The sequence below is a fragment of the Uloborus diversus genome, chromosome 4 (assembly GCF_026930045.1).
Source record: "Uloborus diversus isolate 005 chromosome 4, Udiv.v.3.1, whole genome shotgun sequence".
In the NCBI taxonomy this organism is placed as follows: Eukaryota; Metazoa; Arthropoda; class Arachnida; order Araneae; family Uloboridae; genus Uloborus; species Uloborus diversus.
The window spans coordinates 92,898,919-92,916,149 of record NC_072734.1 but is presented as its reverse complement, the minus strand read 5'-3'; the positions used below and the strand labels follow the sequence as shown (position 1 = coordinate 92,916,149).

Here is a 17,231-nt window from a genome sequence, read left to right as displayed (position 1 = left end):
CGTGGTAATAATTTTGACTGAGAAGGGCACTTCAATTTGGTTTTTATTATTTTTTCTCCAATCAGAGGTGACCTGGTCCGCCGGGTCGTGTCCCAGTGCCCCCTTCACCAAAGCGCCCCCACCAGAAAAGAGGGAAAAAGGTTTTTTCTTTAGCAATTTACAAAAAAAAAATTAATTTGAATTTTGACATCTTGAATTCAAATTATATATTTCTCGCAATCACGAGTGTGTATGTAGGCGTGTGTGTTTGTGTGTGGAGTATGTGTGTTTGTGTGTAGGGGGTATGTGTATGTGTGTAGGTATGTGTGTTTGTGCCTGTGTGCTGGCAAACGTGTGTGGGTAGTTGTTTGTATGAATGTGTGTGTGGGGGGGGGGTATGTGTATGTGTGTGCAGGCATATGTGTTTGTAAAGTAAGACAAAACAACGTTAGAAGAAGCACAAATTTGTAAATTACAGCAGACACGTGTTTCGGCGTTACAGGGAACGCCTTTTTCAATGCAAAAAATAATGAGCTTATGGATGAAAAGACATCCGACAAAAGCCTTTTCATCCATAAGCTCATTATTTTTTGCATTGAAAAAGGCGTTCCCTGTAACGCCGAAACACGTGTCTGCTGTAATTTACAAATTTGTGCTTCTTCTAACGTTGTTTTGTCTTACTTTACTGTTCAGCACAAAGGTATTTATTTATCTTATATGTGTTTGTGTCTGTGTGCAGGCATGAATGTGTGGGTAGTTGTTTGTATGTGTGTGTGTGTGCATGTGTAGGTGTCTGTATGTAATTGTGTGTGTAGGTGTATGTGTGTGTATATGTGTGTGCATGTGTGTGTAGTTGTGTATGTATGCGCGTGTGTGTAGGACATGGGTGCAACCTGTAGACGGCTTTCGCCATAGGAGCAGCATCGTGAGGACCCGGCCGACGGTGATGGTGCGGAGGGTGGCGGTGGGAAAATAAAATGATAGCACGCCAAAAACAGTCAAATAAAAGCAATAAGCAATTGTGATTGCTCAAAAAAAGCTCCTCTCTCGGGAGTCATAAAACCTCTACAGGGACGCCGACAAATTTTTGCATTAACGTCGCAAATAATTGGGTACTTAAATAATGAAACCCTTCAATGTTTCACGGCGTCCCTAGATTGCAAAATATTGCCCTAGAGATTCTGCTCTACATCATTGTATTTAAAAGAATTTTCCCTAGTAAAACTATTACTGTGAGCGCTTTTGGACGTATTAATGTATTAGGGACGCATTTTAGTAAGGCTCCAGGTAATGATTCCCAAAATGTGCACCTATTCGGGAAACAATGAACTACAGGCGCCCCACGAAATGTTGCGATAACGTCGCAAATAATTAGGGACTTATAAATAATGAAATTTTTCAAAATTTCGCGACTCCATTAGATGGCGAAATCTTGCTTTAGATAATGGGTCCTTTATAACTGTATAAAAATAATGTTCCGAGAAAAATAACAGCTGTGAGCACTTTTGGGCGTATTATGCATTAGGGTTGTATCTTAGTAAGGCTTCAGATAAAGATTTCTAAAATGTGCACCTCCTAGAGAGCCATGAAGCCTCTGCAGGGGCGCCCCGAAATTTTGCAATAACGTTGCAAATAATTAGAGATTTATTAATAATGAAAGTTTCCAATATTTTGCCTATATGCACATATCGCCTATAATCGCGTTTTTAAGACTTCTTAAACTTTGCTCAGAAGGCCTCCTGGAACTTTCCACTGTCTAAATAGTCAGAGATTGTATAAAACTTCGTTCTTAGGACTACGATTTCAAAAAATTCACCCCTAGCAGGTACAGGAAAGCTTGCCCCCCTTCCCCCCCCCCCCCCCCGAAAATAAACAACTTCTGGTTGTACCATACTGTCGGACAGTGTAGGGGGTTGCGACCTTACTTTATTACTGATGAATTGGCGAATAGGTGAAGATAACGACGAAACAAATGCTTTCAATCATCGCCTTCATCCAACTCTAGCAGCTCCATCCAGGGAGGGGAGGGGGGGGAGGGGGTTAACAAAGGTTAGACATTTCCGCTAGGCATAAGAATTGCTTTTTCATGAAAAGATAATTTAGGGCAACAATTTGATCGCATGTAAACTATAAAAAAAAGGTACTGTTTCGACATGATGCATGCGTTTTAATGGGGCGTGTGGTCTCCTCGAACAGCTAAGACCGCTGTTCACCTGTTTGCTATGGATGCGATGAGGTTATCGATCTGACTAAGGGGACCACTGTTCCACTCCTCAAGAAGTGCGATCTCCAAGTCCCGAAGAGTAACAGGCGCCCTTAGGCACGCAGCAATGCGTCGTCAGAACAAGTCCCAAACGTGCTCGATTGGATTCAGCTCAGGAGAGCACGCTGGCCATTCCGTACGCCGTATTGTTTTAGCTTCAGGCATGTTCTCCACCAGGCGAGCTCTATGCGGTAGGGCAATATCATCCTGGAAAACAAAGGAATCTCCATAGACTGCAGCGTAAGGGATGATATGAGATCACAGTATCTCGTCTGCATACCTTCGGGCCGGTCAAAGTGCCATTCCGAATGATATGTATGTCTGTACATCCGCCTATGCTGATTCCACTCCATACCATCCAACCTACTCATCTGTATTTGTGACCTTTCACGAATGAATACGGGGTTATTTCGAGTGTCCCTGTCCCTCCATACCAGAACGCGTCAGTTGTCACACTCCAGGCTGAATTGGGACTCGTCTGTAAACAGCACTTGGCTCCAATGATGTTGCTCCTAATCTCGATGTACAGCAATCCATCTTCTTCGGGCCGCACGGTGGCGTGGGGTCAACAGAATGCAGATCATTGGCCTACGTGCATAGAGCCCTTCCTCATTTAGCCGATTACGTACTGTTTGGTTGGCACTCTTCGTCCTGTCGCCAAGAGCAACTGTCTTTGCAACTGTGTAGCATCTGTTCTGTTTCGACGGGCAGTTACCAATATATACCGGTCATCAGCTGCTGTAGTGGTGTGTGGCCGACCTTGCCCTGGTCGACGTCTAACATTTCCTGTTTCTTGAAATCGATTCCACAGCCTTGCAACAACTATTCTGACGACTCTAACAGCGTCCGCGACACTACGTTGTGTTTGCTCGGATTCCAATCTGCTTATAACACGCCTTGTCATGGATTCCGGTAAATCACGTTGTTGAGATATTCTTAAGTAAACTTGTCTAAGAAAATAAAATACTGCGCAACTGAATTTCACAGTTATGGCATTAAAACAGACGTTTCTGCAACCTTTTTCTGGTTTTTGACGTCATGAACACTGAATTGCATGTAAAGATTTTTTTTCTTCCGTTCCCTGGTAGGCTTTAAATGATGAAAGATTCATTTTATGTTATACTTACTGGTATACATATTTGCGAAATTTTATTAAAACCATGTGCTCCTCTAATTGTTTTGAGCAGTGTACTTGGCAGAGAGATCTTTGGTGCCATATTCAAGTTCAGTACTTTCTCTGTTGGTATTTTCAGTTTAGTTTGACTACTCATTGTGTTTTGGTGTTTATTTGTATCAATATATATATAGCGTGTGCAATCTAATAAATTTTGCATGAATATTTTGAAAATCATTGACTATAAAAGTATGACTCTTTTAAAAAGTCTACAAATCTAGTACAAAAATGACTGCAAACACGGTCAAGTGACGTTTTCTAAACGCAACCAGAGAACGTCTAAAATTAGTTGCCAGGTGGAAATTTTCAACCTCAAAATTGACCAGGATCCCCCGTACCTACCACTATTTATGGTTTAACCGGCATTGCTCTGATTTTTTACTCCAAACCAGAAGCCAAACAATCTCTGGTCCAGCACCCCCCCCCCCGGTCCAGGTATCATTTCACTTCGAGGAATTTGTGACCACGAGCATATTTAACATCCCCCTTTCACTATTAATGAAGACGGTGAATCTTCAACCGGCTGGGATCGCACCCGGTCGGTCAAGGAAGATTGGGTGCCGAGCATTTTGAGTGCCGAATACATTGGGCTCAAGTTCCTGGCACCCAATATGTCCGGTGCCCAAAGTGCTTGGCACCCAATGTTCCCGGCGCCCAATGTTCCTGGCGCCCCATTCACGCACCCAATCTTCCCATTTCGCACCCGGGACCCTCCGTTCGCAAGGAGATCCTTACCGATCAGGCCAATTGACATCTACCAGTGAGCTCTATAAAATGGAGAAAACCTACAATAGTGGAAACTTGAGCTCGCTTGGCGGGAGAATGGGGTAGAGCGGAAGACTAGATTTGTAAGATTATCGCTATTTGGCTGGCGTTACGATTTTTGCTGATGCACTGGAGGGCGTGTTAACGAGGATGCGATCGCTGATCTCATTGGATGCAACCAGTTATGTAATAGCTGCGCTTTTTGGGAAGACTGGCAGTTTTGCTTTTCTCTTGAAAGGAAATAATTGATGCAAATGAAACTTAAATGAAGTATTGTTGTGTTGTGTACCGTATCCTGTTGTAAAACCATAAAGGGTAGACTTGACACTTATATTTTACGTGAAATATATTACAGTAGTTAGTAGTACAAGAACTTATATTAAATTAAAAAATTAAAATAATCGCGACCTCGATTGCCTTAGCTCATTTTCAGATGAATCTCGCGGGAAAAAGCGCGCATTAAATTCAAATTTTTTTATAAGAAATGAAAAAACAAGCAAAAAAGAAAGATAATCACAACTACTGAGTTTTGCTAGTCGTAAAAGCAGAATCATGAGAGAAAATTGAAAATCCCTTACTAAAACCAATTACAAGTGTTTTGTTTGTTAACTCAAAAGAATTGACAGTAGATAAGAATTTTAAATGATTAAGCTTTCTACTATTGTGTGCCAATAATGAAATCGTTACCAATTGCGTAAATAAAGGTTTAGAATTGTTCTTGAAACTTACTTGAGAAAGGTTATTTATAACTTCAGTTCAATATGAATCTAAAGTCCCAAACCAATGCTTTCATAAGCAGGAAAAATGTGTTCTTTCGATTGCTATCAACGGGTCAGTCCAAACACATAAAATAAAATACTTTTTTTTTTTTTTTTTGAGCAATCACGAATTGCGTACTATTCTCACTTTCCCAAGTTTGATGTTGCTCTGATTTTTCAGATTTCCATGATAATGGTTGTTTTTAGTACTTATTTAGGAGGGAAAATTTCGCCTTCATAGTTACAAACCATGTGCGGTTTGATTTTATTTATATTTTTTTCAGCGCTGTTTTTTTTTAGCAATAACGAATTATATACTATCCTCGTTTCACCAAAAAGGATGTTACTCTCCTTTAACAGACTACCATGACGATGATGTTTTTAGTATTTATTTAGAGAGCGAAATTTTCGTCATCATAGTTACAAATCGTCGGCGGATTGGTTTTATTATTATAATTATTATTATTTTTTTTTTCAGGGCCTAACTCAAGCAGACTTAACATTTAAAAAAGAAGGGTTTTGGGGTAAAAATTGCGTTTTTTCAGGCGAAAACACCTGTATGGATGAATTTAAACAATAAAACTATCTAAATTCAAAATTTCCCGATTACTCATTCCCATCAGTTAACACTGATAAGAAATAAAAATACATAACGTAATACGATATAAATAATCCTTATGATAAATGTACTGGTGAATACCGGCCATAAAATCACAATCTTAATTACTGCATCCATATCACTATTTTATTTTTCATGGATATGCCTCGTATTATCTATTTTGGAAAATCATGAGTCATAATAGGACGGGTGCAGATTTCTTTACCATTTCCATTCCATCTGTAGAAATATGAACTTCAACGAGTAGGATCCTATCGCAATTCGTGTTTGCGGAAACGTCAAGATATCAAAATTTAAATGATTTTTTCTCTCTAAATAACAGAGGACAGCACGGAAAAGAAAACGTAACTAAACTTTCACGTGTTGCTACCCCCAAAAGTATGATCAAGGGAAAATTTTAAATCTTTTTCAAAGCTTTTCTTGCTGAAATAAGAAGTATTTTGTTTATTTAACAGAAACTGGCAACCGATAAAATTTTTAAATCAGTGATCTTTCCCTCGTCACTAATCGCATGCATGAATAAAAGCTTAGGATTAAAATGGATGATAATGCTTATGAATGAAAAGATATCCGACAAAAGCTTTTGTCGGATGTCTTTTCATCCACCAGCTCATTTCTTTTGCATTGATGAAGGCTTTCTTTGTAACGCTGAAACACGTGCCTGCAATTATTGGCATGTTTTCTTTCTAAAAAAGAATGTGTAAGAAAATTTTAAAACAACGACTATCAGGCCCGTCATTTCAAATTTTTCCAGTTGGAGGGGACAAACGTATGAAATGCGTATGAAATGTTCAATTTTGCACTCCAAAGATGTAACAGGAATTTTATTAAAGTGCACATTTGAAAAGAAAGAAAAAAAAATTGTACACCCCTGTTTTGGAGCTACAAGACTCGCGGTGATCAATGCATAAAGATGTGAGGTTATGTAGCAATTTAATACAAGATAGATGTATACACATACATACATGGGCGTATCTATAGAGTAGGCAAGGGAGAGCAGCTGCACCCTTAAAAATAGAAAATATTTAAAATTAAGCCAAAAAATTAAAGGCTGAAACTTAAAAAAAAGTTGGAATTAAATTATCAATGATTTCGGCTCTAGTAACAGTGTCATTGATTTTGAAAATGTATATTTTTTCTTTGGAACAGTAAACTACTCCAATAAACATTGCAAAACATTATTGGCGACAGTATAAATAATTATAAAATCAGGAATACAAAATAAATATAAAACCATGAATTCCAGCAAGCTGTAAATAACTATTGAAAAAAATAGTTAATTTAATCCACTAGTGTCAACAATACATATATTCAGGGGTCAAAAAATACTAGTTGCCAGATTGTTTTAAATTTTAGAATTGGTCTAATCTAAACAGGGGTCAAAATTCTGCTTTGCATAAAAAAACATTAGTTTCTATATCCCATAGGCTCTTCGTGAACTAATTGAGATGCAGTATTTCGGTAAAGGAAGGACATCAAATTGTCACTTAAGTTATGGACCTATATCATGGTTGAAATAAAGAAATTTGAATAAACTTACCAAAAAGTTTAACTAGACTTCAAAGGATAAAAGTTACCCTAAATATTATCTGCTGATAATAAGTTTATTTAAATTACAGTATGTAACAAAGCAGAGATTTTTTGCTGCGTAAAAACCTAAACAGAAAACTTGATTTTGCACTTGATTTTCTGAAAGTCATCAAACTATTTGGGGAAAACAGGTTAAGATTCAAGAATTTCAATTATTTCTGAAGAGAATGGTATATGGCAAGTGGCAGATTATTAATTTTTAAAACTCAAGTGTCATGTTTCCTTTTTCTTGGAATTCACCTTTAGTATAGTTAACAGCTGAAAAAAGTAGAGATCCGAGTTCACCAAATCAGGTAACGTTTTTTTAACATTTGTCATTCCCCCACGCTGTTTTCATAAGAAAAGTATAATAAAACAATGCATGAAAAGTGAATAATCATCGTTACTTCCTTGTTTAAGATTATTTGTGTGCTTAAAGTCCGAAATTTATTACGCCTGGGTCCTGGCTATTGAAATCAAATTGCAGCAAGTCCCTCATTGTCATCCCTTCACTAATGTATACAATGGGGGAATGATTCTGAAATATTAATTCTGAAACATCACTCTGAATTTCAAATACACATTCTTTTATCACGTATTTTCTAATTCTAAGCGAATTCTTTTTATGTTTTGTTTCGTTTTCATAATTATTTTACGATTGCCACAACTTGCTGATTTGCAGTAACTATTTTTTTGTGGAAAAATGAGCCCCTGAATCTAAATATAACCACTGTCCCCCTCCCCTCACTTAAAACTTTTTCGAAGTCGCATCCCCCATAATTAGTTTCCAGTATTTAGACAGTTAAATATTCATTATTTTATTTGGAGCGGAAGAGAACATTCATCTGAGGTGCAGGAGAGGTAAAACGTTCAAAAGCATGAACATTTGTGGCAAGGACCCCTCTTTATCCCTCCCCCATGGGGGAGTACCCCCCTTCCCCCATTCCGTACTCACTCATGGGGGGTACGACAGCAAAATTTGATAAACTATGAGGGCGATGCATTACCCCAGAAATATAACAATACATTAATTATAATACAGGAAGGTTCCTTACTGAGGATCTCGCTACAGATATTTATTTGTTACTTCTTAGTTCATACAGCTACAAAAGTGCATTTTTTATTTCATTTTGTATTTTTCATTTTACGTTTGCGTACACATTTTCATTAACTTATTCCTCCCACTTTATATAATAAAATAAAGGATTGGGATATAGGCTCAAAAATGTGCCTTTAATTTTAACCATTTTCGTACTTTTCCCACGGAAATGGGCGGAAAACAATTCGTCAACGCAAGGAGGAAGAGGACAGTTTTATTACGGTTTTAGGGGAAAAGAGGACCTTTTAAGTGTTTTCTTCTTTGTACTACTATCTTCAAGCGGGGGAGGGGGGTTTCATTCGAAGAACACACACCCTCAGCAAAGTGATGCTTTCGATAAAAACCAGAAGAAAAACAAGCATTGGTCATCGCAGAAAAACACTTTCTCACGATTGATTCAAAGCGTCCACTTTCTCACAACATATCCATATCCAGTCTATTCCAACGATCCATTCTCTATTGACGTTAAACTCATGCTTAGTTTCATTCAGATCAGTCCCCTTTGCTTTAAAATCATATCTTCTTTGTTTCATTTTCCGCAGTTTTTAAAACTTCAAAAATTTATCTTTCTACATATTTTGCTAATGCAATCAAAGTCAACAAGAAGTGTATATTTGACTTACTATAGAAAACTTGTATCATTTCATTATTATCATTTGTATTGTTTTGTGTATACAAGAAATGGTTTCATGAATTTTATATTTCGATTTTTGAATTCGTTGATTTATTACACTTGTTTTATTTATAGTACGAACAGGAACTGAAATACATATTTTTTTTACAAATGTATTGAGTTGAAATTTTATTCTTTCTTTCATCTTCATTTTTAGGAACAATTGGAAATAATTGTACTATTATACATAGCATACAAGAACATGGACTATTGAAATAATAAGTTTCAATTCAGTCACAAACCTATTTTAGAAATATAAAAAAATATTTCACAAACAAAAATCCCCCATACGTGCAAGGGCGGACACAGAAATAATTTTTGGGAGGGGCACCGAAAGGTAACCCCCCCCCCCCCCCGATACAATTAAAAAATAAAATAAACAATATCATGGGTTTTTTAATAATGTTTTCAAAAAGCCCTTAAGCCAGAAATCTTCTTTAAAGAGCAGAAATATTGTACAGTAAATTATTTCTAACCTGGACACTTATGGAATGGAACAAAATATTCTGATTGGGGGGGGCGGTGCACCATAAAGGGGGATTGGATAAAACATTGTCACCGCAAAAGCAACAGCAGGATATCTTACTATATGGATTCGCCATCAAAATGTGTTCAGAATATCGGGGGTGTTCACATTACGGAGTGTTCAAAGAGAAAGTCAATATTAATTTCTTCCAATGTGGTCGCAAAATCTTTTCTTTTTTTTTTCTGGAAATTTTATACCTATAAACTGTTTAACCTTATATAATTTCACCATAATTGTATAAAAATACACGGTATTACTTAGAAACATTTTCATAATGATTAAACCAAGAGGATATTAATACATAATTTGTACTTTTTTCTATCAACGAAGAATGAATGAATAAACGATTTAAAATAATTAATAATAAAGTTGGGAATTTAGACATATTTTTTTTCCAACTATTTCTTTACATTGCAAAAGAAATAGTTCTCAAAAAGATGAAAATATAATGCGATACGTCACAAATCTGTAAAAAAACTGGGAATTGTGTAAAAGGAAAATTGATAAGTTCTTTTCTTCAATAAATTCTTTTCTAACGATCAAAAAAAAAAAAAAAAATCTGTGATTCAAAAATTAGTATGTACCTCATAATTATAGCTAAAAGCCAAATTAAGAGGGTTTTTTTTTTTTTTAATGTTTTTGAAAAAAAATTTTTTTTTTAAATAAATATTATGAAGACAACACAATACTTACAAAATATCTGCTGAATATTTGAGAAAGAAAACCTAAAACTTCCCTGCAGAAAAGAGATGAACATACAAAAACAATATTGTGAATGTGAAAACCCTTGTTTTCGTTTTACTTTAATTTTCGCTAGCTCATCATTATCGCGAAAATTTAGGCCACGCGAAATATTTAAACTTTCTGTTCTATTCACATACAATTCACTAAATTTTTTATCTCGCAAAGTCACCGATACGTTCATTTTCGCAAAAATTACGACTCGTGTAACTGTTTTTACAGAAGGTAAATGGTTAATAAATTGAAATAAATCTGCATTTGTTTAAAAAGTACTGTGTTACTGTGTTAAATAATCCTACATTCTCGATGAAAAATACTAAAATTTTTAATTATACAATTAAAATTTGAATTAACAAATTATCTGTTAATTCTTACTCTTATTAAGCGAAACAAACAAAAAACGAAGGAAAAGAAAAACATATCTCCGAGCGATGGAAGTTCCCTCCCTCTCCTTCTACGTCATCTCACGTCACCCCGAGTCTTGGCAATAATGGTTGCCGAAAAGGAGCCAAATTTTTATTCTTTTACTAAATAAAAGTAAAGAATTGTTTTGTTTAATGATGTATATATTCAGCAGACCGACAACGTGATGTGGTTAAAAACCGGTCATTTGATAACAAAAAGCAAATGGGTTATTTTTAAATATTTTTTAAAGCTTGCGAGCTTCCTCGTAGACTCCAATGCTAAGACCATCTTCTAAGCCTAACGAGGGGAACATTGGCGAGATTCGAAGGTTACACTCTACCCCAATCCGATTCGACCCCATCCGCTCTCCAGGGTTACTATACAGCTCAATGACATCTACACATCTATAGACTACCTTATGACGTTTTGAAAACATTGCCATACTGCATGCCGCTTGGGATATGAAGCAAAAGCTATTTCTCTAACGCGTGCGCCAAATCAAAATTTCAAAGTGATTGTCAGAACGTTACAGTTTTTATGAAACAAGCCAACTAACATTTTCGCTTCGAATGTAATTTCCCTTTCTTTGTGAGGAAAATTTTCCTGTATAAATAACGGTTTCAACTCCCGCCACTTTCACCGTGGATGTAATTTCCATTCTTTTCGTTTACGGTGTTTACGGAGGCAAAGCATCGCTCTGCGTGTGATCTAAAATGTGAAATGCTTTCCTCCATATTTTATGCTTTTCAAACGTTTGAAGTAGAGAATCAAAGTGAAGAGAAGAAAAGCCTCGCGACAAAAGCCTTGTCGTTCTCCATTTGTAGATGTTTGTGAGGCTTGATGAATTCGAACTGTCTAACGACGTACAATTATGACTCAATTTTTACCCCCAAATTTGCTTGCATTGTTTGCAGCGAGAGATCCAATTCCATTCTTACCTCCCGTTGATAAACTTCCCCACGAAAAACAAACCACCGGTTACACTGGTGTAGCAGCGTTTGTTAATCAGTTTGAGGTAATTATGTATTTAAAATTATATAATTTTGTTGAATACTATCTATTTGATCGTCCTTTATATGTTTAGCATAACTGTACATAGTTCTATGATTTCAAATATCGATTTGTTTTTCAGAAGTTAAATTTTGAATGTTCTACGTTTTGAAGTGACGTACTTCTGATAATTCTCATAATATTTTTTAAATAATGGCTAATTTAAGTCCCTAAAAAGCATTTAGATTGTTTCTAATTTTTTTACTTTGCAATGAGTTATTGTGTTTGGTTTAAAAGTTTTCATTATCAGAAATGTTTTATTGTCTTCGCTATGATAAATTAAACCCCTTCAAGATATCTTGTAGCATGTCCTAGAACTCTTGGGTGGCAGTGGGGTTTGTTCAGCAATCGAACAAACATATGTGCTGTCAGAACTAAGTCTGCAAAAGGCTCTTAACTTTTTTTTTTTTGTAGGGAGCTCCGCTCGTTGCCGCTTATCACTCCTCACCCCCCCCCCCCCCCCCTCGATAGATTGCTTCGCAATCTGATTTAATTCGCGAGGATTACTTTGCCTTGTGCAGTTAAAGGGCAGAAACTGGAAACAGAATTTTTTTATTTTTTTGTATATTTGTCATCTATTGTATACAAGCTTTATTGTACAAGCTTGCTTATGAGGTTTCCGCTGAAAAAAAACCCTCTAAAAAACTTCTAATTCCAAAGTTTCCCTATTGTTAGTATTGAATCCGACACACATTTCTTCAATCAACTCAAAAACTCATTTCTCCAGATTACTGTCGTTTACCTGCTCACGGCAGTATAGCGCCGTACAAGAAGAAGAATTGGACTAGTGCACTCGCACTCTCCTTCCCATACAAAATAGTTTAGTTGCTAAAATAGAAACCCTTTTACTTGCTGTTCTAATTAATTGAGAAAACTGGAACAAGCTCATTCTGGTGCAGAAAAAACTAATGGTGTAGAACAGGGGTCTCTAACTTCTTTTGCTCAAGGGCCACATTTTACGATTTCGGAAGCCAGGCAGGCCAACAATATTTCAGTTTAGATGATTTAATCAGCGTTTTATGGTGTAGTTCTTTCCATAATGTTATCCATTAATTTTGGACTGAAATTTTATTATGTTGTACTGGTAGTCGTTTTAATCGAATTTCACTATGTTTTGAAAGTTAGACATTCCTATGCTGCAAACAACATGTTATTTTATATAATTCATTCAAATAATTTATTTTTAAACTAAGTTTTTAAAATATTTATTTTTACTTATTTTCAAAAGATAATAAATTTTAAACAAATTATTTAATTTTTTTACTTGTTTTTAAAAAAGTATTTAAAATAATTGAATGATTCTTTTTTTGTGCAAAACTTGTTAGCAAACTTGATTTTGTTGCTTACTAAAGTGAGTATGTCATAAAAATAATAGAATATTATTTAAACTAGCGCTGCACCAATAAGCAAATTGGCCGATTTACGGTCATGATTATTTTTTATTCTAGTCAGAAGCCTTTTTTTTTAATTATTTAAAAATTTCATTCAATGTCTTTGAGCAAAGTTTCATATTGTTACCATGACAGTTGTATTATGTAACTAGACATGAAAAATCAAATATTTAGTTAGTTGCCTGTATTCAGCAAATGTTTTTAAAATTTAAAAAAAAATTGTCAAAAAAAAATTAAAGCCCTTGTGCGTGAATTTTTTGATATTAAATGGAAAGTGAAGTAATGAAAATGAGAAAACAATTATTTAGTGAAAGAAAATATATAGGAAAAAGAAGCAATTATGTCTTGGCAACCCTGAAATACTGTAGAGTGTTTTTGCGTTACTATTTAGAAGCACCATAACCTTCACAATGATAAGTAAATATCGGCTGTGGGGGTTATTTCAATATTTCATTCAGGTGCAAATTTTATACCAGCTTAATTTTAAGCAGTCCACTTTCATGCTGCATCTAATACATAATATGTTACAGAAAAATGTATTCGTTTATTGTTAATAAATTTATTTATCTTGGTTTCTTGTTCAAAGCATACTTAGATGCATAGTAAGATAAAACATATAAAGTACTGTCTGACCACATTGTATGGAAAGACAAACATCCATTTTACAGCCGGAAATGGACAAATCTATTATTTTTTATCGATGTCAACTTTTGCAGAAGCAGTCTCATTCAAATGAGCTGAATACACAATTCAAATTTTTACTTTTCCCCCTCATTCAGATATTCGTCCTATCTGGACATTTGAAAATTCTATGCAATCCATGGTTAGACAGTATCTGCGCACATAGCTCAAAATTATCTGTAATAATTTCAAATCAACATACCGTGGGTAGATAAAATTTTTTGGAAAAAAATGCTTTTTGCTATCAATCATGTATTTGGGAAAGCAATGTTGAATATTTTTTATGAATTTATCTTCAAACTTTGAAGATAATCAGTGTTTGATATGAACATCATTAATTATTTTCAGCTAATGCATATATCTTCAGCAAATGTATCTGCACAGCCTGAAACATATCCACATATGGCGTGCACGTGTGTATCTATTTATTGTTAATAAATTTATTATCTAGCTATGCGCTTAAAAAATATTAAAGTATTTTAAAATTATTTTCCTAGCCAATTGATCCACGAAACTGCTATTATCAGTTTTTGTTAATTAGCACATCCATCAAGCCAATTTCATCTGATCTGATCACATTTCAAATCTTAATTTCTTTTTGCAGGATCCAAAAGATACGCCCCCTCCTGTTCGTATTGAAACCCGGGAAGAAAGAAGAGAGGCAAAGGTGTATATTCTTTTTTTTTTATGAATCGTTCAGCAAAATTTAACTCTTCTCATTTACAAGAAGTACCTGTCTGTATAAAATTCATCTTGTGTTCTATTTTAGCGAAAAGCCAAGGCAGAACAGGTTGCGTACAAGTTGGAACAAGATATTGCATTATGTAAGTTTTAAACAGAATCATTGAAAGAATTTTAACAGGTTTTTTTTTATTATTAGAGCAAAGTTTAGATTTTAAATCTAGAAGCTGATTTGTGATATTTTTTATTTGTTATAAAATACTTCAAAATTTTATGAACATTTTCTTTGACAAATAAGTGGATGCAGAGATAATTTTTTTCAATTGTAGTTCGTTTATCGGTAATTTAAGTGACCAAAAAGAAATAATTGGAACAAGAACATGATCATATTTGCTCCTGTTTGAAGGAAATATCTTTTATAGTTTTATTAGATGATTAAATAGTGTTTTAGTTTTAACTGAAAAATACATTGAAAATAATCAAACTTAACTAACTACTCTTTTTAGTCATGTTGGCTAAGTCCAATGATGCCTAATGCAAAATAAGTTGGTAATTGATTTGTGTTAAGAAAATAAATTATATGATTCTAAAATTAAGATTCAAGCACATTGGATTTTTTTTTTTTTTTTAACTTTTGAAAGGAAAAAAACTTCCTAGTTAATTTGTGCAGGGTTCGAAAATATCATGATATTTTCAAAAATATCGAAAATATTCGATATTTTCAATCAGCACAAACTAAAGTCTTCAAAAACGTAGTAAATGCATCCTCAAACCACTCTTTTTTTTCTTACATTATTGTTAAATATGTAGACTTGAAATTAAGGTTTCTCTTGTGATTTATATCTAATATTTAATTTTCCATTTTTGTCAGTTTTAAGGAGAAATGAAACTCAGAAATAACGAATATGCATTAGGGTCATTCCACGTGAAATCAACCACAAAAATGGGATTTTAACACCCACCATCTCGGAATTTGATCAAACTTGGTGTACTTCATCCCTTTATGGTTGCAAGCAACCCTCTAATTTTTTTTCTTTTAGTATCAATGCGTTTTGATTTTACAGCCTTTTGAAATTTGGCGATTTTACATTTTTTGTCATTTTCGAGACACTCAAACCAAGATGGTGTTTATGAAAAAAAATTATTTCTTGGTAACTAATGCTATAATCTTTTTGAAAATTTTTATACAAAATAGAAAGACTTTGAACATGTTGATAAAAACTACTGATAAAGGACTACTATTCATTTTACCTAATGATTAAAAAAAAAATATTCTTGACTAAAGTGAAACAATTAGTTATAATTTTATTATTTAGGAAAATATCATTGTTTCGGTGTGTTTAAAAGATTTTTTATTTTGGAACACTTTAAAGAAAAGTATGAAGCTCTCAATCCCACCCCCCACCCCCTCCCCCACAATCTTGGGAATTTTTGTAACTTTCACCTTTGTAAGTATCTGACATAAACTGGATTTGCATAAGGGACATAATATGTACAGTATAATTTATTTGTTTTGATTCTAATTTGAAGTAGTAAATATAACCATCTGATATGATTAATTCCAAAAAAAATCTTTTATGCTTTTTAAAAATATCATGTCTACATTGAAATTATTTTTTCAGGGAATCCTTCTTCTAATCCATCTGCAACTACAGACCCTTACAAAACACTGTTTGTTGCAAGAATTGTAAGTTCATTTTGACATTTTTTAACTTCTTAAACTGTACATTTTATTTCTGTGAAAGTATTTTCACTTAACTGAAGATGATACTGATTTGTATTTCTTAATATATGCAAGTAAAAGCTATGTATATGTGATGAAATTCCTAGTTAGTATTATCAGGGTTCCCACTGGCTCTCAAAAGGCCCTATTTTCAAGTATTGTTTGTAGGGGTCCCTCTAAAGGCCATATTTTGTAGTCAAAAACCCTAAAATGTAATCAAAGGCCTTATTTTTTTAGGATTTGTTTCATTCTGTATCAAATCAATGAAACACAATTTCCCAACTTGACTTCTCAGATGTTCATGAAACTTTTAGAAACCTTACTCTTTGATGTCTTAAATTTACAGTAAACTCCCGATTGTCCGCGGATTAGGATGGCACAGGTAAGCGAAACCGCAGATAATTCAAATTATAGGTTAAAAAACTGCTGGTGTATACAATAGCTAAAAAATTGGAATAAAACTCACACATACAAAAAAGTTATAGCTAAAAACAATAACATTGATTGTAAAAAATGTATGAAAAAGCTAAAAAGAAACAATAACATAATTATAAGTCACCACCATTGAAGAAAAAAAAATTGTTAAAAGACCTGCGGATAATCCAAACCACCGATAATCGGGAGTTTACTGTATCTTTAAATCTATCATTCATAAGTATTTTTTGGAAATTGTTTAACAGCACATTTTTTACTTGCCACTTGCCAGCAGTGGTTTAAAGTGTTTAATTCAAGTTCTATGGGAGCAACAGAGTTGTATAGTAATTCATTTTTCAGGTAGTTACATGCACTTTAATTTTAATACCGTAAACTCCCGATTATCCGCCAAATAGGGTGGGACGGTAACTGCGGATAAATGAATTTGTGGATAATCCGCAAAGTAGAATACGATATTAGTCCATGCAATTGCTTTAGATGGATCAATTTTATTTGCATCCTAACAAAAATAACATTGTATAAAAAAATGCTTGTAAAACTGAAAAAGGATTGCTCATTATAGCAAATGGATTTCACACTTACGCAAGCAAATAGTGCAAACAGATTAATTGAAACATATCAAGCTAGGTTACACCAAAAACGCATAGGGGAAAAGAGGGAAGTTTTCTGAACAAGATTGGTGAAGTCATTCGATTACAT

At 34.4% G+C, this 17,231-nt stretch overlaps 1 protein-coding gene across 1 annotated transcript in view; it reads left to right on the top strand.

Moving 5' to 3' along the window:
• The first annotated feature begins 11,366 nt into the window (after positions 1–11,366).
• The window catches only part of LOC129219708 (U1 small nuclear ribonucleoprotein 70 kDa-like), a 32,591-nt gene continuing 26,726 nt past the window's right edge, over positions 11,367–17,231 (top strand). The window contains exons 1-4 of the mRNA XM_054853993.1: positions 11,367–11,586; positions 14,298–14,360; positions 14,463–14,517; positions 15,997–16,061. Coding sequence (XP_054709968.1) covers positions 11,443–11,586; positions 14,298–14,360; positions 14,463–14,517; positions 15,997–16,061 — 327 coding nt within the window. The 5' untranslated portion in view covers positions 11,367–11,442. The remainder of the gene's footprint in view (positions 11,587–14,297; positions 14,361–14,462; positions 14,518–15,996; positions 16,062–17,231) is intronic.